Genomic DNA, 27751 nt, shown 5'->3' with positions numbered 1-27751 from the left:
TTTGACAAGCATCTGCACATTCATTTTAAACCTTAGTATTGTGAACAGATCAGTTAAACTAGTTTGCAAAGTTACTGCTCACCAAAAAGAACATAAACCAGCATATCATTTATTTATTATTACTGCATTACTGGTATTCGGTTTGTACTAATCAAGGTTAAGATGAAAATGTCTCCTAATTTGTAGAAATGATTAAGTAGTGTGTATGTTTCAGGGAAAGTGGAGGTTTTATGTGAATTAAAATATTTTTGCCGCTGTCAGACAACAGAGACAATCTGGCTTTACAATATCATTCATCACACTGGTTAAAAAGGAAAAATGACCTGCAATGAAAAGATGAAAGTTGTTTTATGCTTCAGATGCACAGCTAGCTCATATCCAATCCTTGAAACAACATGGTTAATCACAACACAAAACAAATCTGAAACTGGTAGTAGTATTCCACCTGAATTGGTTATTTGTCCCAGTATAAGGCTGCAGTGATGTAGTATCAGATCAGCCCAATCAGCTGCATTATCCAATCAATTTCCAATAAAGATGTTTCTCTGATAAAGGAATCATTGAAGGAGGGTCTCATTACGTTTAAGAAATCAAGTGACTGCAGAAAGCTGAAATGTTTAGAATGTGTAACCTGTTTATTGAAGTGCATGCAAACACTGAGTGACAGCACCGTGTGGTCACGACAGAGCTGCATGATGTTGTGTCCAAATACCTGAACCATAGCCAAGGCACGTTCACATTCTGTGTGTAATACATCTCACAAACAAATGGTAAACAAGCCTACTGGCCCGATGTCTTTGGTCTTTGTGTATGGTCTTTTCACGCCGACCACCTACTTATGACTGAACAACATACTTATTGGACTGTGGAGAACCTGGCCACAGAACAAAGCCTGGGCATCAATTATGCTTCCTCCAAAATGTGTTCTGATTCTGAGATGTTAGGTGAACATTTGAAAAGCTAACATTTCTGTTCATGTGTGCTTTGGATGAACTCTTGAAAATGCCATTGTTCCATAAAAAGATATGCATGGCTTTGCATCAAAAATGACTATTCTATAAAAATAGTTTAACAACTAGCTGTACTGGATCAGCTTGTACCTTTCTGTCTCAAATGTTACTAGTAAGTGAAAACACACATACAGTAGAACATTCAGAAACTCAGAGTCAGTCTGTTCAGGGTCTGACAACAAGAAGTTCCATCTCAACAGTCACATGTCTTCATTTAAGTACCACAAGAATATTGTCTTTTGTCCTATTAGATCCAAATCTCACCAAACATGGTGACAGGAGTCCACAGTATTTGAATCTTGTCACTGGCTGTGCAAAAAGGACCCCCCACTGGGCTGACAGTCACCATGGTGACTCTGGTACCTGGGATGCACCACCTTACCTCCAGTCTCATCTGTAACATCTGTTGAAATGTCTGGGACTGGTCAGATGGGGGTGTTGGGCAAATGCCCATTGGAGCCTGTGAGTGCCCCGTTACAAACTAAGCCACTGGCCTGTCCGCTGTGCTGGGCTTGCCCATTGCGTTTGTTCAGAAACTGGTTCCCCCTGAGAGCCTCCTGCTCCACAGGTGTCCTTCTGTCAGAGTCACCGGTTGGATTTTCTGCCTGTGGAGCTGTTCGACTGCGGCAGCGATGTCTAACGACATACAGAAGCATGGTGATGAGCAGACTGAGGCAGAGCACCAGCAGAATTGAAACAACCACTAGTTCTTTTAGGTAGCAGGGGCCTCGGGCTGACAGCAGGGGTACCCCATCCCGAAACCCTGACTCTTTCTTCCCAGACTCCTCTGTCCACAGGGTCCAGTTTCTGCCCAACTGTCTGGTGGTGACCTGAGTGTCCCTGCTGGACAGTGTTGGCTGAGTCTTTCCTTGTCTTGTTTCTGTTCTTTTTGGCCACACCCCCACAGATGTATGCATTCCAGGCCCATGCCCAGGCCTGGCCACAGCCTGTGTGGTGGGTACTGGGTTTATGTGAGGCCATGTGTAGCTAGTTGGTGTCCGAGCCATGGGGCTGCTCTTCTGTTTGACATGATAGATGGCCATGGTCTGTTGGTAGCCGTTCTCAGTGGATAGGCAGAGGTAGTGGCCCAGTGTGGTGGGGGTGGCCACAAAGCTCAGACTCCCATCCTCCAGGTGCAGGTACAGGTCTGGGGACAGCCGGCTGTTGGGACGCTCCCACAGCTGCTGGGACAGCCGGGATGCCGCAGGACACTGCAACCGCACCACTTCATTCAGAGACACTGATACCAGCTCACCTGCAGGACATGAAGCTGATATACAGATTACAGCTCAACAAAACCCCAATACACCAGGACCCTCCATACCCGTCTTTTTACATGTTTGAGTTCCTCTGTGCCTTCATTGGTACATGCTCGTTAAGTGGAATTTTTCCATTCAGTGCACACATTGACAGATTTAAAGTCAGGATAAATTTGCTTTTAACTATGCCTCTATATACGCACAATGGCTACCCTGCACAACATTAGTTGTGCACATTGTCAGAATTTAAAGGTAAAGGTCCTCAACATGTAGTTGAGTCATGAACAGTGGGATTCACAATATATCAGGATGTGGACTAAGTCAGTAACAGACTGAGCAAACCACAACAATGGGGTGGCATGTTTTGAAGGAACTTGTGAAGCTATGTTTGAGTTATTAGAAATCACAACTCCATTACATAAGTTTATTTTGACACTTTAAAATGCCCCTCTCAGTACTAATCTAACAATCCTATAAAACAATCGATCCTAATCCAAAATTGTTGTATTGTTGTACTATTGTACTATTGTTGTATTGCAGCAACATTGTCCACAGTCAAGCTGTTGTGGTAAATTAAACAGGTATATCACTAACATTAGTTGTACAATGCATTTAGGTATAAAGAACATATCCAGCAATAACCATAGTGTGTTTCTTACACAGAGGATGTAACCAGTTTAAGCAAAGCGTGGCAGTTGATATAAGGCACACTTACCTGCAGGCAGTTTGTTTGGACCAAATCTGGCTCTATGTGTCAATGACACACTGTTGCACGCCTCTTCAACATTCCCTCTGTCTATGTCCTGGCCTCTGAGGAGGGAAAAATACGTTCAACAGAGAAGCCTGGTACAGCTTTCATAGAATTACAGCTGGTGCCATCTTCACTGATGGGAGTCTCAGCTCAGCAGAGGTATCGGAGGTTTGGCTTATCTCTTGGCTCTGAATGATAATCTGCTTTATAAATGGTCACTGGTAAGTCAACAAATACCCAAACAGACGCACCTTAATCACATTAAGTATAGACTATTAACATGCAGTGTGATGACAGTCATGTCACAGCACACGCAGTACTGGTGAAATGATTATCACTAAGCTGTCCCACATACTGACAGGCCATAATACATCACGTACTTTCACTGCCAATAAAAGAAAGGATGTGGTTCTAACATCCACTGTGTGCCACTGCAGCCTGTCCTCTCTCAGTTCCTTTAGGTTAACAAACAGATGCAGAAACTTTTTTTTTAAATGGGTGAATTGAAAATGTGCATAAAAACGAGAGGATGTTATTTGAGGGTTCTTTTTAATTAGCCAAATATGACTCCTGAGCCTCTTTCGATCCCTAACTATGCTAATCTAAAGCTAAAGCAAAATTGCTGCAGTAGTTTACAAAACAAAATGCCAAAACAAAGAGAAGCCCATTTTACTCTATAGTAGTCAATATTCCAAACAAGTTTGTCATGTATATGTCATGGTACAGGTGGAACTGGTTAAAATGATTTCTTATGTATAGAGAATGTAATTAATAGTAATTAGAGCTATACCACCTGCACCAACTGCCTTGATTACCAACAAGTCATTATGACGTTCTTATCTGAACCCCGGTGAGCTCCACAAGCTTTCTGCTGTTGCTCCACTTGTTCCCTGCAGCATCGACTCAATCGACTGGGTGGTTGGGTCAGCCCTGTCCTATTTCATGCCGTCAACCGTGCACTGACAGTGGTGTAGACTTTAATTTATTTCACCTAACTAATAATGCAGACAGAACCTAAACAAAAATACTTCAGGGATGAGGCTTCATTGTCCATCACCATCTTAACAAAAAGAGTTATTGGCTATCAGAAGCACGCAACTGACACAATTGTATTTTAGTCTCTTTCCTCTGGTGGCTGCCCTCAGACCAGCTCATATTAGATAAGACCTGACATCTTGAAGCTTGGCACCCAATCAACATGACAACTGACAACCAGTGATGGTGACAGTCAAAAATGAATTACAGCGAGGATTCTCAGTTATCCAGGTCAAGGAATATCTACAGACTACTGGACTTGAGGATTACAGATTCAAGAATCTAAAGCAAGTCTAGTTGCCTAACTTAGCAATTATAGGTATGCAATAACAAAAGGCCTTTTTTTTGAGCAACTAATGATGTTGACAAAATGACAACAGCCACTTGTTAACATTTCTGCAGGGCCAACAAGCACCTGAGGATCCAATTATTTAGACTACTGGTGTCATTTCCATTCAATCAACATGTTTCCAAAATGACTACTGACTAAACTAAATTTTCTACACATTTAGACATTTTTAAGATGATAATGTCAAAATGTTGTGGCACTCACAGACTGGTCTGGGTGCTGGAGGCCTCCACGCAGGCCCTGCTGGCAGGGTCCCAACCACAGAAGGGGTCTCGGGCCAGAACACACTGAGGGCAGGTCCAGTAGAAAGAGCAGTTGGCTGTTGGAACCCTCACCACACCCTCTGATGTGCCAACATATATCATACCCTGCAGTGGGACAGAATGAGGTAAAACTGTTCAAACAATAAGAACAGTACTCAGAGATGATTTTACATGAAGCACTTTGTAAGTCACTCCTGTAACATCTGTGTCACATCTATGCAACACAAACTTTGGCCTCTGGTATAGAATAAGAAAAATAAGTGAAGTGGTTCAGTTGGGTGAGTCTCTTAACTTTCCATAACTGTAAAGTTTATGAAGGAGTAACAAGTGAAAACAGTCCTGATTGTTTCCAGTGAGACATTCATTCGGGTCAAGAAACAGTTCTCAGTGTAACTACATGACTTGGACCAATCAGCGTCAGTATATGCTGCAGCTATGCTTTATTTCTCATATGACATGGTACACACCAATGGAGAAATCCTCTACTACACTCAGTTCATGGATGTTTTTCTTCACTGTTCTTTGCCTTATAAACTGTACAGGTGAACTGAGTTAAAATCACTTTTCTCAACAATACTTGGGACAACCTAGATGACAATGTTTCCTTTTCAGAATTTGTCTCAACATGTGGATCTGGACATACCATAAACATGGTTATTGACAATGATGCTGATTTTTGGAACATACCACAATCCTACATGGATATATTGGGATTTTTACAAGATGAATCCCACACATTTTTGAGTTTGACATAAACACTTCGTTACAGCCACTTAAACTAATCATATGCTTGATATGTGCATATGTGTGGTTGCAGTTACACAATGGGTTTTTTCTTGTTGCGACTGTTTTTGATGTAATAACTGTAATCAGCATACATGTGGTTTGACAGTGAGGAGACAGAGAGTCAAAGCTTGTCACCATAGCAGGCTCCCTTTCCAGTCAGAATGATGTTGTATTTACAGTTCCATACAATAATGTGAGTAAGCTTACTTACCTGTACATCAGGAAGAATACTGACTCAATATAAAAGCCTTACTCGTATCTCCTCCAACTTGTGGTATTTTTAACTCCCTTCATCTGTGACTGTTCTGCATTTGACTTTGGCACACTCTTGGGATAGGCCTACTTTAACTGTCCTTTTAACATCATGCTTCACTTTGTTGTGCTCAAGGAAAGGCTCCAGCATGACACCAGCCTGATTTAACAGTTCAGGAAATGGATGGCTTGACATAAAAGCTGACAGACCTGAATCTGATATTTTGCTCAGCACAGAACATGACACATATTTAAGGACAGAGAAGACTTGCTGTTAATTGCTAATACCATCATTAAGAAAATCTGTATGATCATAATTGCTGAATCAATTGCTGTTCCACTTGGTTACAAGCTGGTGCATAAGGTTGTTGATGGCCATGCATTAAGCTTTGGGTTGGTGTCTTGAAGGTGTACCTTGGATATGGAGAGCTTCAGGCTCTTGATCGGCTGACGCTGTTCAAAAACCTGGACCTCCTCTATGATGTGGGCCCCACTCTGCAGCAGCACTGTTTTGTGTAAGGAACCAGACTCTGAAACAAAGTTAGCGAGAGAGCAAAGTTCATGTATATACAGTGGACAGACTTTATACTGTACAGCCTACATGGAGTTAACAGAAACGTCAGTTTTTGTAACATTTCTTTCTCATGCTCATCACCAAACCATCAGTTCTATCCAGCTATTTTTTTTTATTTATTCACTTTGATAGGAAACCATCCTCTTGACATGATCAAGAAGCCCCTCAGTTCTGGTACTGTTCCCACTGCTTTTAAAACGGTCATGGTTAGACCCTTAAAAACATCCAACCTTGACTCACAAACTCTTAATTACAGATCAAGTTTCGTTGCTGCCTCTGAGTCACATCTTCAAAAAACACAACATAATGTACCACTGCTGTGCTGATGACACACAACTCCATCTTCTAGTAACAGTCAATGATTCCTACCAGCTGGTGAAATTAGAGACATGCTTATCTGAGCTCAGTCACTGGGTGTGCAAAAAAATCCTAAGTTTGAACACACACGAGACTGAAATGTTGCTTTATGGTCCAACGCTGATGGCTGCACAATTTCTCAGGTGTTGCGAAATGTAGCAATACGTCATCAAATGTAAGAAAAAGAAGACTGCAAGCTAGCAAACTTGGATGTAAACAACGCAGAATTTCAAATATTCCAAAACTTTATTCTGCAAATATTTCACGAGGAAGAAAATACATTGGACATGTTTGTTATACCCCAAGGCACAGTGACTAACACGAAGTAAATACAACTTTAGTTTGCTTACAAGAAAACTCCACAGCTTACCTTTGATAGAACAAAACAACTTGTCAAACACAGTCTTTGATTCAGTGTGTGAACAGAGGACAGTTCAGTACACGCTGGGATTTAACCAGTTCAACCAAAGAGAAGTCAGAGTAGTAAGCTTTGATGGGAACACACTTACAAGCACTCACATGTTACTCACAATACCATGAAGCTGTCAGTGAATCAGCTTGTCAGCATCAGCTGTCACCACCATCAGTTAGTTATCAGGGCAAACAAAAAACATCATGTCTCCACAACTCAAAGACAATCCCTCCACAGGATATGATGAGATTGGATGACTGACAACTGCAGGTGTAGTACAAGGAAACAGTTCAGTATGTGAATTTGAGCTATGACCAGAACTGACAGCTAACAAAACATTTGAGCCTAACCCAAACCCAAACCAAAGTCAATGCTCTAACATCCAAACTACTCCATTCAATACCAAAGAAATATATGTAACAACCAAATACAGCGACAAGTAGCATAAGCTGTGTCCCAGCACACTGTGTTGACATAATGCATCAGACATCTTTTACAGCACAGGAGACCGAACAGAGTTCACAACAGACAACAGAGAGCAACGGGAGACACACACAGACACACCCACACTAAGGCGATGACAAGGTCACTGGGTGTGTGTCTTGGACCACTAGGCCATAATTTTTAATTTTTTGTGATAATAACAGACACAATGCAATGACTGAGTCCTACATATGATGAAGTTATTCATTCTCATTGACTTCAGTGCAGTCCTTAATCACCTGTAACACCTCATCATTATGAATTGACTATGAACAGAGAAACAACTGGAGCTCAGGGGAGAGTTCAATGGGAAATGAGATTTAACAAAAGATCCCCCAGTTTCATGAAGTTTGATCACACATTTGGTCAGTAAGGACTGTGTTGTACTAATGCCTGGTCCATACGTATATGGTAACTGTGCTTTTCCTCCTTTGTTCTGAAAAGAAAAAAAAACCTGTCCACAAAAGCACTGTTAAACAAAAAATCTCCATCCATACGAAAATACAAAAACACAACTGAAGCGCTGTCAAGAGCATGGCAAGCCAACAGGCTGGAAGATAACCATTATCCTGGAGCCATGTTAGCCAATCAGAAGCCTGAAAAAAGCTATTACCAGGAGGCTACTTGCGTCTACAGGTCTAAGCCTACTATGGCGAGGGCATGACCCGCCATCACCACAGTAAACAAAGAAAATAATGGCGCTCACACACTGTCGTCTCTGTTTCTAAGTATCTTCACCCTGGAAAGTGTTTCCAAAAATAGTTTTCATTGGCCTACAACTATGTTTGTGTGTAGATGAAAACCAAAACACATAGAAAAGCTACATTTTGAAAAATATCTGTGTATGTGAGAACTAGGTTTAAGACATTTATTGTCACTGCGTCCTCAGCTTTGGACATATTTCAAAACCTATTTACAACATTTCGTCTCCAGACATGCCAACTTGCTCACTTTACTCAAAAACGAAATTCCACCTGCTGACTGGGACATGACCATCGCCATGTCATCTTAATTAAAAAAAAAAATGCCTTGGCTTTCGGATGTGTTCACCTGGGACACTGGACAGTACTGGATAGCCAAGCTCACATTGGGACATGAGCTTTCTGCAAGCCCATGTTTTTTTTGTCTTTTATCTCCAAGATGTCCTGATAGGGCTCTACTTTAAGAAGTGGAGAAGCTGCTGAGGAAGAGCTGAGATGTAAACCTGTTACTGTGAGCCAATCACCACAGCTGTGTCTTTTTCCTACTGTGAGAGTGCTGGAGGGTTTAGGCATTTCCACCAGGTAGATGGATTGTGCCGAAAAGGGAGCGAATAGCGGAGAACAAGATGCTTTTCAAATGGATCAATGCTGAAAAGTAGGACATACTGCGTCCCACGTACCCTACCTGTAAGCAGAAACAGGACAGTGTAGTCTCTGTTGTTGGCAGCCTGGACTCTTTGGACAGTCAGGTGGCTGTAGCTTTGCTCAGCAGACACCATGGTTAGACTTCTTCCAACTGGTCGCACACTGTCGTCAGCCAGGAAGTTTTCTTTGACGAAGCGCAGGGCATTGTCTGATGCATTGTGCAGCCCACACTACCACACAAAAAGACAATAATACAAACTGAACACACTACCGTCCTGTGGATATGTCATCCTCTTCACAAAACCTGACCTTTCAACAGTTTGTAGTGTAGCAAGCAGACAGAGCTGGTGCTGGAGGAGTCTGTCAGACGTTCAGAGATACTGACACACACCAAATACACTCCAGGGAGCAGATCTTCTTCTAGTTCTAAATATAAACTCACATTTATATAATAACTTACCACAGCAGATCAACTAGGATTTCTATACTGTCCGTAACGACATTCTGCTGCACTGTAGGGATATCTGCAATTAGCCATCATCTTTTCAGCCTAGTGTGTACACACCTGCAGTAAGTACAGTAGGTCAAAGGTGAAGCAGGAAGTGAGTGTGTAAACTGTGATAGATGTTTACAACAGACAGATTTGGTCAGATTTGTACTAATAACCTTCATTTCTTCTTCTAAATACAGTAACTTTGTCTAACCTGGAGTTTTGTTTCAAAAGACCTGTTGGTCTTCAGTGATGCCACTGGGCTCCCAGATCTAAGTTATTCACTTGGCAAAATTGCAAAGTTTGAACTGGCTTAAATGGACAAAAGTATGAAAATAAGACCCAAGTTGGAATAAACTCTGCTCTTAGGCTATTTCAATTTTGCTGAAACAGAGGTAGAATGTGAGCTCAGCTTGTTAAACCAATATATCTGCCTGTTTGTCTTTGGGTTTACACAGTGTCTCTTCCTTTCAAGGACCAAATGAACAGTCTTGTCCCAGTCTCTTTCTATTTTCATATCAATCAAAAGTCACTATTTACCTCTCCTGGATTTGCGACCTTCTCTTGAACCCGTGTGCTCCACTGTAAAGTGTCCCGGTTCAGGACTTTGTAATTACCGGAGAAAACCGATTTGATGTCAGCCAGGCGGAATGAACACACTGCTGACCGTCCAGAGTTGATAGACCTAGTTAATGGAAAAACAAGCATTGAAGACATGAGGAACAAGAGCTACAGACAACATGCCCACAATGACTTTTTCCACAGATCCATAAGAATCTACAAGTTAAGAGCAGTATGAACAGTCCTAAGGCCTCCTGCTGCTGACGAACCAGCTCCTGCTTGACATGTAACACATCCTGTCTCTTTCAAATTGTCTGTCTTGTCTGTCCAAAATGTGTACGTTGTTCTAAAAAAGAAATGTTGTTTGTTCTGTGTAGTTTAAGAGCACTGACCTGAATAGTTGGTCCTCTTACAACAGGCCATGGGCTAATTCAGCGGTTGTTTCATGTGTGTGTATTGCTTTGGATTGTGCATGTTGTTAAATGTATATTTAGGGGGGTTTTCTTCTTCTCTGTTTCTAGGTTTGAAAAGTCTCTCAGAGTTTCTACCACATAAAAAATCCGGTATGTGATAGCATTATCATTTCCTATTTTTAAACACACGCACACGCAGACATACACAAACAAACAAACACACACACACACACACACACACACACAAAGGGAATGTAGATTAGGCACTGTATGGCTCATGCCGTGGCTCTTTAGCTTACTGACCACTGGGAGGTAAAGATGCCATAAAAGAGTGTGTCATCTGCTGGAGCCCCCTCTGCTGGAGGGAGGGTGGCTATGTCCTGGATCACATTGTAGGGCAGCTCATTGTCAGCCTGGCACAACAGCTGAGCTTTGGCAAATGTGGTCCAGCGTCGCTGCAGTGTCCGCTGGCCTCCAACATCACTCTGAGACATGAGAAGAGACAAAGACATCACGCACGACACAGCACTGCAGCCTGTTGATGCCATTCTTTATCCACAGCATTTTAGTTAGCCCAGTGAATACACAGCAGTACCCCAGAGGTCACACATTAAACGAACACACTGCTGTAATCATCTGTGCCCATGGATTGGTAAACTGTACACTCGAACTCATAAACCATGTGCACAGATTGCTAAACTGAGCCCACAATTTTGGGGAACCTTGGAACCAGACGTCCAGAATATGTACTTATTGTGTCCTCCAACACTTTGATTGGAAGCACATTAGGAAGGAATGATTACAGCAAGCAAAGCCTGTGTTTAAGTCATAATTCAAATATATCCTCTGACCTTACTTTTATCCTTACAGACACATAAATTATACATTCATAATGACATGACTTGCACAGTATCTCAATTATAAACTGCTCTGATTGGATGATTATCATTGTATTAATTTCATTTAAAAAACAACTTTAATTTGTTGTTATAAAGATGAACAATAAATTAAATTACCCTGAAACTATAATTTACATCACAAGTCTTATACATTATTACTTTGAATAAGTATTTCTCCAAATATTTCTTCTCCTTAAAGTTCATTGCTCCATGCACTCAGACCTCCACATTCATCTTTTTGTTTGTTTGTTTGTTGTACTAAGTGATTTCAAGCAGGTTCTGTACAATAAAACATAATTAGCAGACAGAACAGTGGTTTGAGAGGTTTCTGGGGACATTTTAATTTAAGATGACCACAGCCACTTTCTCTGTATGGAATGGCAGAACATCCAGTGAAGGGAGCATACAGAAGGCTGAGTTTTAATTACCCCAGAGATTTCTGGTGGAGTGCAAATTAGATTTTGGAACCTTACAAATACTAATGAAAAGAAAAAGCACCATGCTCAACATTATACTTGATATCTAAACAGCTTCCAATTCGGGACCCCCTGGCCACCCCTTGGTGGCACCACTGTCCATATGAAATTTTGAGACACATACATCACACCATCATCTGTGATGACTGAAACTGACTCTCTTTAGAGAGGCATCTGATGTCAAATGATAGTGATGACGATGATGACGATGATGATGATGATGATGATGATGATGATGATGAAGCTGGTTTTCCAGGTTTGGCAAGTGCCAAAACATCACTTTCCTACTGGTTGATAAAGGACTACCATGCTCAGGTCATTACACCACTCAGTGACATCATATATGTTGGCAACACGCCTAACCATATTCAAAACTCCATAGACTTTGTGAACAAGATTCAAGGATTGAAAATGAACCCAAATGAAACCATGGCGTGACATGCATCCCATGCTATGGAGGTAGTGGAAAATGACTGCTACAACACCCTAACCTAATAAAACCAACCTCAGCCCAGACCAGATTTATAAACTGCTGGACCATGGGCCCGAGGAGAGACTCGTCTTGGAACAGCTCTGGCCCATGGTCAAGCCACTCTTGGACCCCCTTCAGTTCGCCATCATCTACCTGCTCAACCGTGTCTACGCCCACCTGGACAAGCCGGCGAGCACTGTGAGGGTTATGTTATTTGACTTCTCCAGTGCATTTAACACCGTTTGTCCATCTCTACTGGGTGACAAAGTGGCAGCTATGCAGGTGGATGCCCCCCTAGTGTCCTGGATTGTGGACTACCTGACTGGCAGACCACAGTATGTGCGCCTGCAACACTGTGTATCAGACAGAGTGGTCTGCAACACTGGACTGGGCAAAGAACACTGATGCTCTCTACAGGAAGGGCCAGAGTTGTCTCTATTTTCTGAGGCGACTGAGGTCCTTCAACATCTGCAGGACTATGCTCAGGACCTTCTATGAGTCTGTGGTGGCTAGTGCTATTCTCTACGCTGTTGTGTGCTGGGGCAGCAGGCTGAGGATGGCGGATGCCAACAGACTCAACAGACTGATCCGCAAGGCCAGTGACGTTGTGGGAATGGAGTGTGACTCTCTGACGGTGGTTTCAGAGAGGAAGATGCTGACTAAGGTACGGACTATCTTGGACAACGTCTCACTCCCACTTCATGAGGTGCTGGTCAGGCACAGGAGTACATTCAGTGAGAGACTCATCCCACCAAAACTCAAGACTTAATGCCAAAGGAAATCATTCCTGCCTGTGGCCATCAACCTGTACAACTCCTCCCTCTGAATGGCCCTTACACTTTTCACTGCCCGATATTATATTATTATACTGATACATACAGGAACAGCACAGGTTTAGATATGTGGACGACACATGGGTCAAATTCAAAAGCCAAGAAGTGCAAGCCTTCACAGAACACATCAACCCAGAGGACAGGAACATCAAACAAACATGAGAGGATGTCAGGAACAACAGCTTGGCCTTTTTGGACTGTGCTGTACACATTGAGTATACAAGACAACACACACAGTACCCAGACCCAAGAGAAGCAGCACAATCATCAGAGGGACACACTTAAAGCATGTGGAGACCCTAACTGGACCTTTGAGAAAACAGCTACAAGATACCACTGCAGGTGGTATTAAAAAAAAAAAAACAGAACAAACACAATTATGCTATCTTTGCATGTGTTTGGAGCATCTGAGAAACCCAGGAGGACTTTCAACTAACACCACATCCCTGTGTTTTTAAAACCCAGCAGCAAACTAAGACAGAACCAGAACTATTCTCAGTTGGCCTCACATGACAACTCCAACTACTGTCATTTACACTCGGCTTCAGGAGACTCAAACAGCTCTAGAGACTGTTGTTACACAGCCAGAAGCACTAACGACCCAGGCAGGATCAATGACCATGCTAAAACATGAATTAATTAACACCTTTGTGACAGTGTCGATAAACTCTAATTTATCATATATAATATCAAATGCATGCATAGAAAGCAAATATCTGATTTTATGAGTGAAAATAAATTCAGATGAGAATGAAAATATATGTACATTAACATATGTAAGAGTAAGAAATAAGTATGTGAGAGGTCCAGCATGTATTCTGGTTTACATGGCTCCTCATACCTCTGTGGAGAGAGGCAGGACTCGAATGACAGCTCTGGAGCACTTGGAAATTTCATTTGTACCAAGGAGAAAATTCTAATTGCGAGGAAATTAGTCAACGCCACAAATTGTCTTAACTTGCTTGTGTGTGCCTTTTAAGAACAAATCTGTTTGCATGAGCGGTTCTTGCCGGATGCCCACTGTTTTACCCTTACCATGCAGATCTGAGAAACACGAGAGACAATAAATTTGTCAATGAAGTCATACTCTCTGCCCACTTCACTGAAGAAGAAGTAGATTTTCTCCTCATCAGGAATGAAACTGGAGCTGATGAAGGTCGGATCTATAGCAAACAGGTGAGAAAGAAAGAAATATGTCAGAGGGATTCTGATATAATAATAAAACAGCATCATTAAAGCAAGGAGCTTTTACACATAAAAAAATGTATGTTTCAGAGCTGCCATAACACCTACAGTCAATGGGGAATAAATAGCACAGAAACACTAATCATATTAAAAACATGACTGCTATCAGCTTCATTAACTTCAGTGGTAAATTTTAATGATATCACTCGATGTATATGCCATTTCAGGCAGAGGAACCATCAAGATTGTTCCAAACTTATTTAAATTAACATATATTTCATTTTAATACAAAACACACTCACCCTCCAGCCATCCTAATGTATCATCTAACTTCAGATCGACACGCCTGCCCTCACTTAGGTGCCGGGATATGACTGGCCGGTTCCCCCTGTAGTCTGCCACTGTCCCGGTATAAAGTTCTCCATCTGAGAAACATGAGAAGACTTAACACAATGCTGAAGAGCAACGGCTAATATGACAAAAATGAACAGGTCATATCCCTTTAAAGGGATTTTAGCATGAAAACATGATGTGTGCTAAACCAGGCAGAGGGTCAATGACGGGGCCCTGGCTGGCTAAAGCTTAAAGGCTCATTGACATGCTCATCTGTATGACAGTATTCTCCAAATGTTCAAATGTACCTGCAAAATGACACAACTCAACATTTTCACTTTGCACTTTTTCAAGTGTTTCAGGAAAATCAGTCTTCTATCACTGTATTTTATCATGTCATTCCTCTTTTTAAATCAAATGCCTATATTATTACATTTTTGGACAAAGGCAGGATCAATGCATCATTTCTGTTCGTTTGGTGCTCTCAGACAAACCCATCACTGAACTGCACCGTTTGCAGAACTGGACAGAAATCAGGACAGTCCAGGCTGTAACTGTGTATTGAGCTGCTTTCTCAGTAAATCAGAGACTATTTACATGCAGACTGTGAGAGGAAACTGAAAGAGGTAAAGTCACAGTTTAAATTGGCCTTCACTGTCACGTTAGACTGGTCCTATGTTCAATCTCACACAGGTGCGGTGTGTTTGGACGCAGCAGTACATTCCTCCTCATACACTTAGTAGCAGCCACAACTCACCACATTTCACTCTCATAGCTGTAGCATTATTGCCTTACCTACGATGATAGCAGTGTTGCGTTGGTAGGGGTCATAGGGGCAGCGACCTCTTCCTTCTTCAGGCTTGAGGCTCATTGCTAATGTCTCTGAGTTCTGCACAGAAAATAAGAAAAAGTTGAAATGAAGGAATGAAAGGAGCCATGAAACCAGATCAAATCAAATGCAATTTATGGCTTTGAAATAAAATCTCAGCATTTTTGTTTGTGAATTGTTCAAATCTTTATAAGTGATAGTGAGCCAAGCCAATCAGTTTAATGTCTGAGCAAACAAACTCACGATGTAGGTGCAGCGTGGACTGAAGGCATATGTTCCACAGGCATATATGTGGGTGGTGTTCAAAAACTGCAGCACACGAATAAAATTGGGACAGTCGGCCTGGAAAAAACACGCAAGGACATCAAGTTAGAAGGTCCTGCGAAATGAAAAAGTAAAGCAAGCAGTGTGTGCCTAAAGCGAGACCTTTGGATTCAGTACTAATATTTACAGAACGAGATGTGCACATTGAGATAGCTAGTCATAGTTTGCTTCACCCACCAAGAATTACAAATACAAATCAACTACTTGCCATTTTCTTGCCTTTCATGGAACATTGTTCAAGGTCTTTCTCTGAAGGGCTCCAGTCCAGCTGAAAGAAGAGAGTCAGATTCATCAGAGCAGCATCTTAACCTCACGCTGCAGGGGAGTGGGTGGAATCCACGCAGAAGAGCACAGCAGCTAAATGTAGCAGCTCCCGACTTTGTTCATCTCTTTCTGTTGTGACTAGAAAGGGATGCTACCCACTTCATCTGTCCAACAATATTTGATTTCTGCTTTGAATTATCCATTTTTTCAGTGCTGGGACAGCTCTATCAGGCAGTTTTTCCATTCCACTGCAGTGTGTTCTGCAGTATTTTCATTTGGAGGGACTCTTACTTAATAAGGACGCACTGTTCTTATGATAATTCACATCCTTTCATTTTTCTCATACAGGCAGAAGAGTCATTGAAAACATGTTTCTGAACAATTTCAGGTAAAAAGCTACGCACACCCACACGCTCTTCTCTGTGTATTTGTTCGGTCAGACAGAGACCCTCATGAAGAGAGCTCAGCTGAAGCTGGGTTGGCAGTTACATTTCATTTCTCACTTCAGTGCACTTTAACAGGACTGACTGCTTGGTACATGGTGCACTGGAGTCACCACCTGAAATTGTTCCTTCTCTATTTATTACATTAGAATCAACTCTGATATGTATTGTCCCATCTGACTCTGATTTGGACAAACAACAAACATGTTTGACACAGTGTCAAAGCAGTATGTTGCCACTGTTTAAAGGCAGCTGACATTCAGACTACAGTGCAGCCACATGAACTGTCTCCTGCAGCTCCACTTCAACAAAAAAATGCTTCCATCTCTTACTTTTCAAATAAAAGTCTAACTGCTTTTATTTCTTATATCTTGCTTGCAGTGCTAACTTGTGATTGACAGCTGTGTTCAGTGCTTACTCTTAAGCTGACAAATTAACCTGCTTTCACCTTTTAAGGTGCTTTCAGAAAGTGACCGTTTGGCTTGTCTGCAAACTGTAAACAACTTTTGTCAGGAAAAAAGTCTTTTACTTCCATAATGTCAAAATGTAGAGAATTAGTAACTTAAATACTGATACTGCAGCTCTCAATGGGCCAGGCCTGCAGTTCCATCAGTGGTCATTACCCACCTTGCTTTTCAGGATAATGGCATCCTTGTGGCCAACATCCAGTGCTAACACAGCATCCCGGGCTCCTACATACAGCATGTCTCCATCCTCACTGAGCAACAGAGTGGTGGTGTTGCTGACATTATGGCTACTGAAGTGGGTGAGATGTCTCCCGGGACTACCTGTGGTTTCACAGCAGTTAACACAGGGATTAGGCATTTTAAATCAGTTACCATAACAATTAAAAGCATCCAAATTTAAGCATGCTGTAATTAGCTATCCTGCACACAGCATTTTGTTTCACTCTACTGACTCTACTCTTTAGATGTGAATGTGTGTTTTTACATGTGAAATCTGCGTTCATAGGATCAAAAACTGCTGTGCAGTGTATTGGTATCTGATAAACCCTCAAACTGGACTTTCTAATTAATTTTTCATCTCCTCACCTACATGTTCACCATTGTGGCCATATCAGTACAGTCCCTTTTTATGCATGATGCTATGACCTGTCTAAAGCTGACTAAACAAGACACAATATGCTGTCTTCCTGATAAAACATCTGCACTGCCTTATTTAAGTTTTGAAACCTGCGCTGTTATCAGTGACTTGTCTTTTTTAACAACTTTATGTCCTTTTAAGCTCAACAACAGGACAAACAAAGACCAAACAAGTGTGATCCTTTAAGTCTTTACTTACCCAGAGGGAAGGAAACTCTGGGAGTCAGTCTTGTCAGGCATGGGGTCAGAAAACCCAGCAAGGCCACAGCGAGGGACAGCAGGCAGTGATTCTCCATTCCAACAGGAGTTAGGGAGTCTGAGCTTAATTACATTTAAGGTCTGAGGGTGTGCACTGGGTCTGATGCTCATGCAGTGTCAAGGACTTGTTAGGAGGGGTAGAGATCGTAGCTGAAGCCACATACTCTGGTTTCTACAGCAGACCATCACTGGATCTGACACAGGCAGACAAACAGACAGGCAGAAATATGATTGTTTCTGGGCAGCAAAACAGACAGGTTATTATCTGAGTAAGAAGTCTATTTCTCCAATCATTACACCCAGCCACAGTGAGCCTCAAGTGGGTTATGCATTCTGTGCTCCCCCGTTTCATTCTTTCAGAAAAGATTCCTCAGTTTGAAAGATTATTTTCAGAGTTGACATTTTTGTATCAGCGTGTGAAATGATAAATGTCCAGAATGTAACCGCATCAATTGTTCACTGCTAATCAAAACAAATAAACATCTGCATACCCTTATTACCATTCAGAACCCAAATCACATGCAACTCTACTTGTTTCAATTTCAGTTTTATTTACATAACCCCAAATCACAGCAGAAGTTGTCTCAGGACACTGTCGATGTTGAGCAGGTCAGGACCATACTCTTCATCTACAGACATTTAACAATCGTCCCATGAGCAAGCACTGAGTGACAGTGACAAGAAAGATATTCGACTTGATTTTACTTGTTTTTTTTTCCTGAGATGTCTGTGTAGCTGAATATAGGTTGATAAAATCAAGCACTAAACACAAAGGATTTGAGAACAAAAGCACATTAATAAGAAATGAAGCACACTGAGGGAGCTCAGCCCTAAACATCCGTGCAAATCAATTAGAAGCAGCCAGAAGTGCCACAACCTGCCAAAAATGTTCAAGCTGTCAGTTGTTTTTCCCCATGTTGTTAAAAAAGAAAAGTACATAAATAAAAAGTTGGAAATGAAATGTAAAGTCAAGTATCCACTACTGATCTGGCAGATGTCACTAATAAATGGCATGTCGCCTGTGCTGCAGCAGCACACACAGTACTCCCTGACACATGCCACTGCTGCTGCTAGATGCTACATATCAACAATACACGCAAGTTTTCACGCGGCAGGACACGTGTTGTGACAGGTGCCACTTCCTGCAGGTACCACAGACGGATTACTTTTAACACTATTACTCCCAGACATGCTTTGTCCACATTTCTTCCACACATGTATTAATATTTGACACACGTTTCAGGACAATGCGGTCCAGCACATCACCACATCAGTGACGAGCGGGTGTGCGTGTATGTGTGTCTCATCTTAGCTGTAGCTTTGCCGCCTTTGTTAAACTGCATGTCATTTCTTGCTGTACATGTTTTGTGTTCTGTGGATCGCTTCATGCCCGCTGTCCACAGAACATACTCCATGTCTGAGGACGTCACATGAGCGCGCTGCAGAAACTAGCTACAGGTCAGTGTTTCCTGGAGGATAAAAAGCGGTACCAGCACAGAGGCAGTTAACAGTTATGTGAAAAGTACGTAAACTCTCAGGAAACACGTGGTAGCCGAAGTTCAGCTCATCAGGCTCGGATCCTGTGCTACCACTCCTGAACACATCGCAGCTCCATTGTTGGAGCCGCTCCGCTGTGCTGACGTTACAGAGCGACGCGCTGTGATGTTCCTCAGCTGCACTGTTGCTTCACCTTCACGGTGTTTCGATTACTTTCCTTTGGTTGTGCAACAGGAGGCCGTAAAATTGAAACGAACCGTATGTTTAGTAGATCTCAAGAGAATAACAACACTCAGCCAAGTGATGTAGAAAATGTGAGGCAGTTAAAGTCATCTTACATCTCTGTGGATGTCTCCTTCACTGCGTCCTTTCCTCGCCGCTCTTCTTCAGCGCTCGACAGGAAAACCCGCAGTTTTCAGCCGGACTGTCTGCACCAGAGAAAACTGGACACAAGGGACGTGACCCGGTGACGAGAAACGCTGACTGCGGTCGAGCCTTTACTATAACAACAAAGCGTAAGAGCCTCCTCCCTTCTGAGGGTCCAGCAGGCTCCAGCCTCCACCTACAGGGCGGCCGCTCACATTACAGCCATCTTATCAGCAGGGCCGGTGTGGAGTGTTCCTGAGGGCCCGAGCGGAGCCTGCTCAGCCCCCTCTGGGTGTATTAACTCACTTCATCAGTGAGTCCAAATACGACATTCCATTAACTCAGCTGCTCTCCCACAGTCTACCAAAGAAGTGTCTCACTTCCTTCAGGTGTCCTTGATATGCAATCATTCAGGTATGATCACATGAGCTTTCCACTCACTGAAAGCATTCCATTCAGCCCTGGAAGAGGACGTGAGTAATAGATAATGATCAGAGCAATTACAAACTGACTCCCGACAATCTAAATTCAGTGTTACATGTGTGTTCTATGTGGTGCCCTCAGAAAAATCCAGCAGTAGAAAAACAAACAAACAAAAAGTAATGTTGATCTTCTTGCAGTGGCACATCTGTGAGTGAGGATCTGCTCACTACACAGTAAACTATGGAGTGTGTGTTATACAGAGAGTGATGAACAATAAGTGTCTTTATCTGGCTCTTGCACAATTCCTGCAAACATGAATGGAATAAAATATAATACAGCAGTTGGTAGCTTTTATTGTTGTATTTATTGTTAATAATTTATTATTGTTTTCAGCTTTCCATCTGTTGCTGAAGTGTATCAGTTGTGATTGAAAGTCCTGAAGAAGTTAGTAAGTGGACCTTGAGATCATTGAGTCGGTAATGAATGTTCGTATTTTCTCATTGCTCCAGTTCTGTTCTCTCACACTTCTGGTTTCGAAATGAAACAACAGCTGAGATCAATAATGACTTTGCAACCACATACATACTGTATGATGGCACCACTGAAGTTTGTTTTAATTCATCCAAAACATTTGGTTCTCTTAACTGGGAGACTTTGTGTCACCCAGGGCTACTAATCCAACACTATGCATGGGCTGTGGATGTAAACACTCATCAGAGTTAATGTTTCAGATCATCCAATGTGCTTGTTTACAAAGATAATGCATGAAAACTGTACTGATAACACTGTACATTTGACCTCACAGTTCAGATTTGGGCAATTCAAGATATTAGATAGACATCCAACTTCACTGTCTGTAGAAAATCATCTTGTTCTCAAGTATCCTAACTTCAACCTAATGATAACATATCTTATAATAATTCGTTTTTTTTTAAAAAATATATATATATATTTTCTGCCTGTATTACATAGGAGAGAGACTGATGAAAGACACTCTCTTATTGCATTACAGGCTTGAAGGCTCCAGTGTTTTGGAGCTTGACTCTACTGGGGACTAAATGTCAGGAGACCTCAGCCTTTGTGGAACAGCTTTTCACCATTCTATAATACATCCTTTGCAAGTGCATCAACTTTCTAGTGCAATACTAAATTACATGAGCGCTCCTCTGAGATACATAGTAAAGGTAAGTCCAGCTCTGAATGTACACAAATCAGTGATGCATAATAAAACTAGAATGATCAACAAATAATCCCAAAGGGTGGACTCTTCAACACCACTGACCCAACAGTGGACCTTATTATGACTATTTTTGTGAACACAAAACCACAGATCTCATGATTTCAAAATATATAATAACACATCTAGAAAAGTATCTGCAATGCTGGCACAATATGTCATACAACAAGGAAAGTGTTTTTAAAGAGGGAAATGGTAGTTTCAAGGGTTGAAAGCATTTGGCAGTGGTCTGCAGTGTAATTTGGTGTGTACCTGTTGTTTTCCTTGATTTCCATCGTGTTATTGGGTTCACAATCCTCTGATGTTTGGCTCCAGTCTGTCTCCCACCAGGTTATCTCCACTGCTCACACTCCTCCACGTACAAACCAACTGTTGTTGCAGAACTGTTTAAACCATATCGACATGCACGACAACTTTATGCACACAGAGGATTTTGCTTGCAGAGTCGGTCCATTCTTGGCTCTTCTTAAAGCCACTTCTATTTATTCTCCATGCTGCTTCATCTTACCTCTGTTGATCAAAATGTCTGTTTTGTCCGTCATGTCACACCATTACAGTTTAGAATTCAGCAGTAATTCCAGTACCAAACCTGTGGCATGTAAAATTAGCCTTCAACAGAATTAGTCATAGGCAGGCTTCATCATGAGCACAGCAGGGAAAGGAGTGGGTAAGATGGCTAATGAGGAGAAAAGAAGATTGGAGGGGATTAGCAGTGACCTGGAAACAGCCATGTGGTAACAGGCCGTACGCCTCCCAGCATCAAACATGAAGCTGCTGGTATACAGGCTGATGCTGAACAATGAGCATATCATGACAAGTGTGATGCTCTCTGTCATCTGCTTCGTGGTGGCTGTATGGGACCACCAGTTAGAAACATGTGCAGTGACACCACTGACATGTTTCAGAAGGTAGCAGGGTCTCAGCTAAAGTATAAAGTGAGGGTTACTGGTCAATCTTTGTCTGACTACAACCATTTAGACGTGTGTGTGTGTGTGTGTGTGTGTGTGTGTGTGTGTGTGTGTTCATAAAATTGATCCAGACATTATCAGGAAGTGGAAGAACGGGGATGTTCTAAACCACTGCTTCAGATAAGTCTGAAAGGGAATAAATCAAGACCTGTGAGGTTGTTGATTTCATGAAACACATCAACACAGAGAGGCAGAAGAGCAAACTCAACCCTGGACTGTGCTGTCCTATCTTACTGCCCTGAAACTCACCCACACACACCATACTTACTGTTTTACATTCTCCATCCAATGGAGCACAAATTGTGGGTAATTCAAAGCCCACACTACAGAGCACCGGACCAAACACTCACAGGTTGTTCACAGGGTCCCCGGGATGCACTTCATGGTTTTAGACTTTCCTCTGTATCACCCCAGAATTGCTGGAAATTTTGGAAATTACTGTGTGGAAATTACAGCAGTTTATAGTAATTTGTTTGATTTGTCTCTGTGCTTGTTTTGACCTATCTTTGCTCAGCTTTGCTGTCCTTATTTTTAGCCGTTTATCTATTTCTGTCTCCAAATGGTTCTGTGTGTAAGTACACTGAGAGCAAGTTAAAAACTGCAGTCAAATTAAGTCAAATCACTTTTATGTGTGATCACTCGTGTGATTTTGATTATGATTAATTGCACATTTGTTTGGTAACACTGTGCACAAGTACAACCACAATAATATACTATCAGTAAAATAATAGGGGTCTGCAGACAGCCCCAGCATTTTCCCTTGAGGCCTTGTCTTGTAGAGGAACATATGCTGAGACCTTCATTTGGGTTGATACTGTGCTTGCATGGTACATATTCTTACATTCATTTATGTATGATCACGGACAGACTCAGAGATAAGAAAACAGATAAAGAAATATTTGAATAACATTAATCAATACGAGATAAGGAACTTAAGATATTCGAGAGGTGACATTAAACAGAATGTGAGTTAACTGCATAAATGTATGTACAAAAGAAGTTCAGTAGTGCAATTCATATAGTCATGATGTGTGAAGTAGTAATGAAGTATTATTATATGGTGAAATAAATGATAATGTAATGAAATGAATATTAATAAATATGTAATATATAATCAGGGACAGTGTACAGGTGTGCTGTTGTAAAGTGCTTGTTAATGTGCCACATTGAGCCAAGTGCTGGTTTACAGGTGTTGTTATCCACATACAACTGTCATTATAGAGTCTGGGCAGTTTCCACAGTTCCTGTTGTTTAGTCTGTAGTCTGCAGTGTGCACTGTACCTGATGGTCAGTAGGGGCCCAAAACTCATTTGTGCTACAGTCCCCCTTTGGTTGACTCCAGACCTGCACAAAGATCAAGAAGTCCTGCAGCAGATTAGTTAGACTTAGACTTAGACTTAGACTCAGACTTAGACTTAGACTTTTACTTTATTGATCCCAATTTGGGAAATTATTTAAGTTGATTGTGTTCAGTTTGTCGCTGTCAAACCAGTCTCGACTGAATTCTATGGTTGATTGACATCAGTATCTGTCCATCTGTCTATAGCACATATTGTATATTGAGCTGTATTAGACTGAGATAGAGTGTGTACTGTTGTACAAGGTGGAACAGTCTGCTGGATCTGGCATTTTAATATGGACTGTTATTTTACAACACACCTGTACAAAAAACACTTGGATGTGTGATAGCTGCTACTAGTAGTCAAACAGTGACAAAAATGTCCACAGCCTGCAGTTTTGTAACGTTTAACTGATGAATTGTGCAGTCATAGACGTTCATTTCCATTCTTATCTAGACAAATGTGGACTGAGATATGACCTGAAGCTCCTCTGCCTGGTGAATTCACACTGTTCTTCACTTGAGCTGCTCTGCAGAGAACCTCAAAACCATGTTAAAACCCTGTGGATTTTGTGTTATTATCATTCAGCTGTCTTTGGCGGCAGGAATGAATGCTGGTAAGGTCATTACACTTTTGTTTTAAGTTAAGTAGACAGATTTGCTGCTGTATTAATGTCTGCCCTCATATATGCCATTCTGATGAAGTCTCTTGGGGAAAAAAGACAAGTGATGACAAAAAGGCTGCAAGTGAAAGTAATTGCACTGTGCTTATTTTAAAATCTGTTGTACCCAGTCCTTTATTCATTATTCACTAAAAGAGTGAAAACCAAATTATTCACATTTCTACTGGTATTATATCTGTATTCAGTGTTCCTGTGAGCTGTATCCCATTAAAACAACATCAGCCTGTTTAGATCTCCAATGCATCAGTGGACCATATTCAGGCAGAACTAATGATTATTCTGATCATAAGACGAGCAGAATTTGACACAATTTTACACTAGCTGCTGAGCACTCGACATAAATTTTTTTGTCATTACAGATTGGAGTGTTCAGAGAACTTCATTCGGCTCCAATCTTGGAAACGGGTGAGACAGCACATGATGTAATAGCTGCCTTTATGTAATAAACCTGACATGATTATTCATTTGATCTCTGTGCGACATGGCTGTAAAAATTAACACTGTGTTAATGTGTTTGTATACACTACAAAACCATCAGAGTTAAAGGAACACTATATCTTTGAAAAGTCATATCTAACATATATCGGATATATATGTATATATGTGTGTGTGTGTGTGTGTGTGTGTGTGTGTGTGTGTATATATATATATATGTATATGTATATGTATATATCCCATTCTTTGTATGTTGCTTAGCTTTTCCAGACCAATATGATGTTACCAGTCCACTCTCAAAACTCTCACCAAGTGTTGGATGAATTGCCTTGAAATACGATACATTCATATCCCCTCAGGATGAAGTGTAACAGCTTTGATGATCCTTTGATCTGACACCTATTACCATCATCAGGTCAAAATTTCCACTTGTCCAGTGCTTTGGAAAGTATAATTTAAAGACGTTGAACATGGAAATATTAACTGCTAAACATTTAGAATGTTAGCATTGTCATTGTGAGCATGCTGACATTAGCATTTAGCTAACCTCAGAGAGCTGCTTGAATGGCTGTAGACTTTTAGTTTTGTTTACATGTTGGATGATACTAAATAACTGCAAACTAAAGAGAAGCCATGATGGACCCTGTAAATGGTTCCTTTTTACACTACACATACTTGTGATCATGAGAACAGGATATGAAAGTGTACAATCAAACTGCAACAGTGTGCTTATCAAAGAGCACATTACGATTCTTTCTAATTTACTCAAGTGCTACACTGCTACGTTATATTCAGTCATTGTGAGTATTTGATCCACTGGCTCATGATTCACATATCTATTTCCAGAGCGTATCTTCAGATGACTCCACCAAGGCTTGACCCACTACACTCTGATCCTGGAAATACTGGGAAGTGGCCAACTCCTCCTCCTTACAGGGAGATCCAGTCCAAACAAATGAATGCAATCAATACAAGTGTAGGTTTGTGGTTTACAGAACCTCTGATTTTATCTGTGTTAAAGACACAGTGTCAGAGAATTACTAACAGCTGGATTTCTGCCTTTTCTGCATATTGTCTCATGAATCAGAGAGCACCTATTACGGAGGCCTTCCCAGTTTATTTGACTCATTCCGACAGCTTTAGATTCAGCCAAAATGATGCATTCAAGACGGACATCATGTCTGACCAACATCATATGAGCATTAGGGGAGGTGATACTAAATACAATCACCAGATTATAATAATTATGGAAGAGGACCCTGCAGTGATGGAGTCTGCCACTTACCTGTTTGAGAGGCATTACACTATATCAACCTTGCTGAGGTACCAGAAGGGGGCAGTGCATATTCTCAGGGGAAACCATTTCTTTTCTACTAGAAATCATGACGTCATACTGGTTGGCCATGGCAGCAATGGTACCAATGGAACAGTCCAGCTAGCTGGTTATGGCCCAGAAGAACTTGCTATAGTTGTATTAAAAACTGAACACATCTTTGGTCATCTTGGCACTATCAACCTCATTAGCTGCAACCTTGGAAATGACCTGCACTTTATGTTGCAGCTGCTAAAAGTTCTGCGGTCTCTCAGTGTGAAAATAAAGCTGCACCTCCACAACTCCTACCTGTCTGTTAGCCCTGATGGACATATAATGTCTAAGACTGACACAGTCTGGAGGTCTCATGACAATAGCAGAAGACTCATTGCTGAACTGGACCAAAGAGGTGAACTGCTTACAAAAGTGGAGCTTGGCTGTGCAGGACCAGTGACTCCTGCTTATAAAGGAAAAGCTTTGTATCTTCAAACACTGGAGTGGCCAAGCCACCCTCAAATGTTTGTTCCAATGGAGCTGCGCAAAAAGTACCCTTCTATTGACTGCTTGGAAGGGCTTACTTGGAGCTTGTTCTTTGAGGAAAATGAAAGAAGGCGTGCTCCTGATTATGTCCCAGACCATGATCAAAGACGCTTGAAAGCAGTTTGGCTTACAGAGCCAGGACCAGATGAAGATAACATTATCTTCAAGCAAATCAATAACATTCAGGATCTACTTGTGGAGATACGGTACAATGCCAGAGAAGAAATTTTATCAGACCTTTACTATGTTCTGAATGACTGTATTTACAAAGTGCATACGACAAACCTTAGTGTAAGTCTGGTGGGCAAGTTCATGAGCACTGACAACAAGGCTGAAATTGAAAATTTCCATCAAAATTTCAATGAGCAGGGTGCATCCTCCCTGCAGGAGTTGAGACAGGGTCTGAAAGCATCCAAATTCAATGATTTCTGTCGCCAGACTTTCCAGTTCCAGCAGTGTAGCTACAACTGTGAGAGATGGGGTCATTACTTCATGGCAGCAGTGTTTTCAGCATCTGTGCGGAATTTCAGAACCTTCTCACTTTTCCTCATGAGTGTCATAGGTTGTGAAGTAGGGCGCTCAAGGGGGAATGACAGCCCCCTCTGCACAGCATTTGTTGGAGATGAACACCCCATGGTGACTGACCAACCTTGGCCTGAACATCTGCAACGAGGATTCTATGGCTGCACTGTTGACAACTATGAAATGGCACCGCAGAACAGACAGATTTGGTTAGATCAAGTTATAGCCAAGGAACATGCCCTGTACATCAAATCGAAGCAGATGATGAATGCTGTTGACCATGATGAGCAAACAGAGCTGGATATCTTTGGGAGGGTCAAAGTCATGAATAAGTATGTGTTCTCATCTTATCTAGAATTCTTCCGAGGGACACCTGAGGGAAAGAAACTCAAAAGAGGATGTACTCCATCTGCCCAGAATTTAAATTCATAACAAAGGTGTAATGTGTGGTGTGTGACTGTAGTTCTTTTCATAGTGTCTTCATTGCATAGCTGACTCTAGTATTCTTCTAAGCAGAGAGGTCTGACACAGATACTCTGCCTGACGCTGATATGACACTGCAATAAAGTGGTGCATTGTTCACTTATACTGCTTCCGCTTACTGACTGCTACTCTTATAAATAGCATTTTAATGGCTTGAAGTGTGGAAATGATCTTTACTATATTAAA

At 41.6% G+C, this 27751-nt stretch overlaps 2 protein-coding genes across 2 annotated transcripts; one reads left to right on the top strand and one right to left on the bottom strand.

The window, feature by feature from the left end:
- Positions 1-614: 614 nt before the first annotated feature.
- Positions 615-21936, bottom strand: sema4ab (sema domain, immunoglobulin domain (Ig), transmembrane domain (TM) and short cytoplasmic domain, (semaphorin) 4Ab). Its single transcript, XM_076754895.1, is given in 16 exon segments — positions 615-2265; positions 2985-3079; positions 4609-4772; positions 6120-6235; positions 8918-9107; positions 9908-10052; positions 10645-10826; positions 14057-14184; positions 14509-14631; positions 15335-15428; positions 15612-15710; positions 15901-15960; positions 17027-17187; positions 17702-17822; positions 17824-17954; positions 21536-21936. Coding segments are annotated over 15 exon segments (2556 nt in total). The 5' UTR covers positions 17872-17954; positions 21536-21936; the 3' UTR covers positions 615-1435.
- Positions 21090-27727, top strand: LOC143335456 (uncharacterized). Its single transcript, XM_076754896.1, has 4 exons — positions 21090-21230; positions 24048-24207; positions 24633-24678; positions 25555-27727. The coding sequence occupies exons 2-4, from the start codon at positions 24141-24143 to the stop codon at positions 27512-27514; spliced, it is 2073 nt and encodes a 690-aa protein (XP_076611011.1). The 5' UTR covers positions 21090-21230; positions 24048-24140; the 3' UTR covers positions 27515-27727.
- Positions 27728-27751: the final 24 nt, after the last annotated feature.

The sequence above is a fragment of the Chaetodon auriga genome, chromosome 17, assembly GCF_051107435.1.
Source record: "Chaetodon auriga isolate fChaAug3 chromosome 17, fChaAug3.hap1, whole genome shotgun sequence".
NCBI classification, from domain to species: domain Eukaryota; kingdom Metazoa; phylum Chordata; class Actinopteri; order Chaetodontiformes; family Chaetodontidae; genus Chaetodon; species Chaetodon auriga.
The sequence above is the reverse complement of the archived record's forward strand: the minus strand, read 5'-3'. Positions and strand labels throughout refer to the sequence as shown.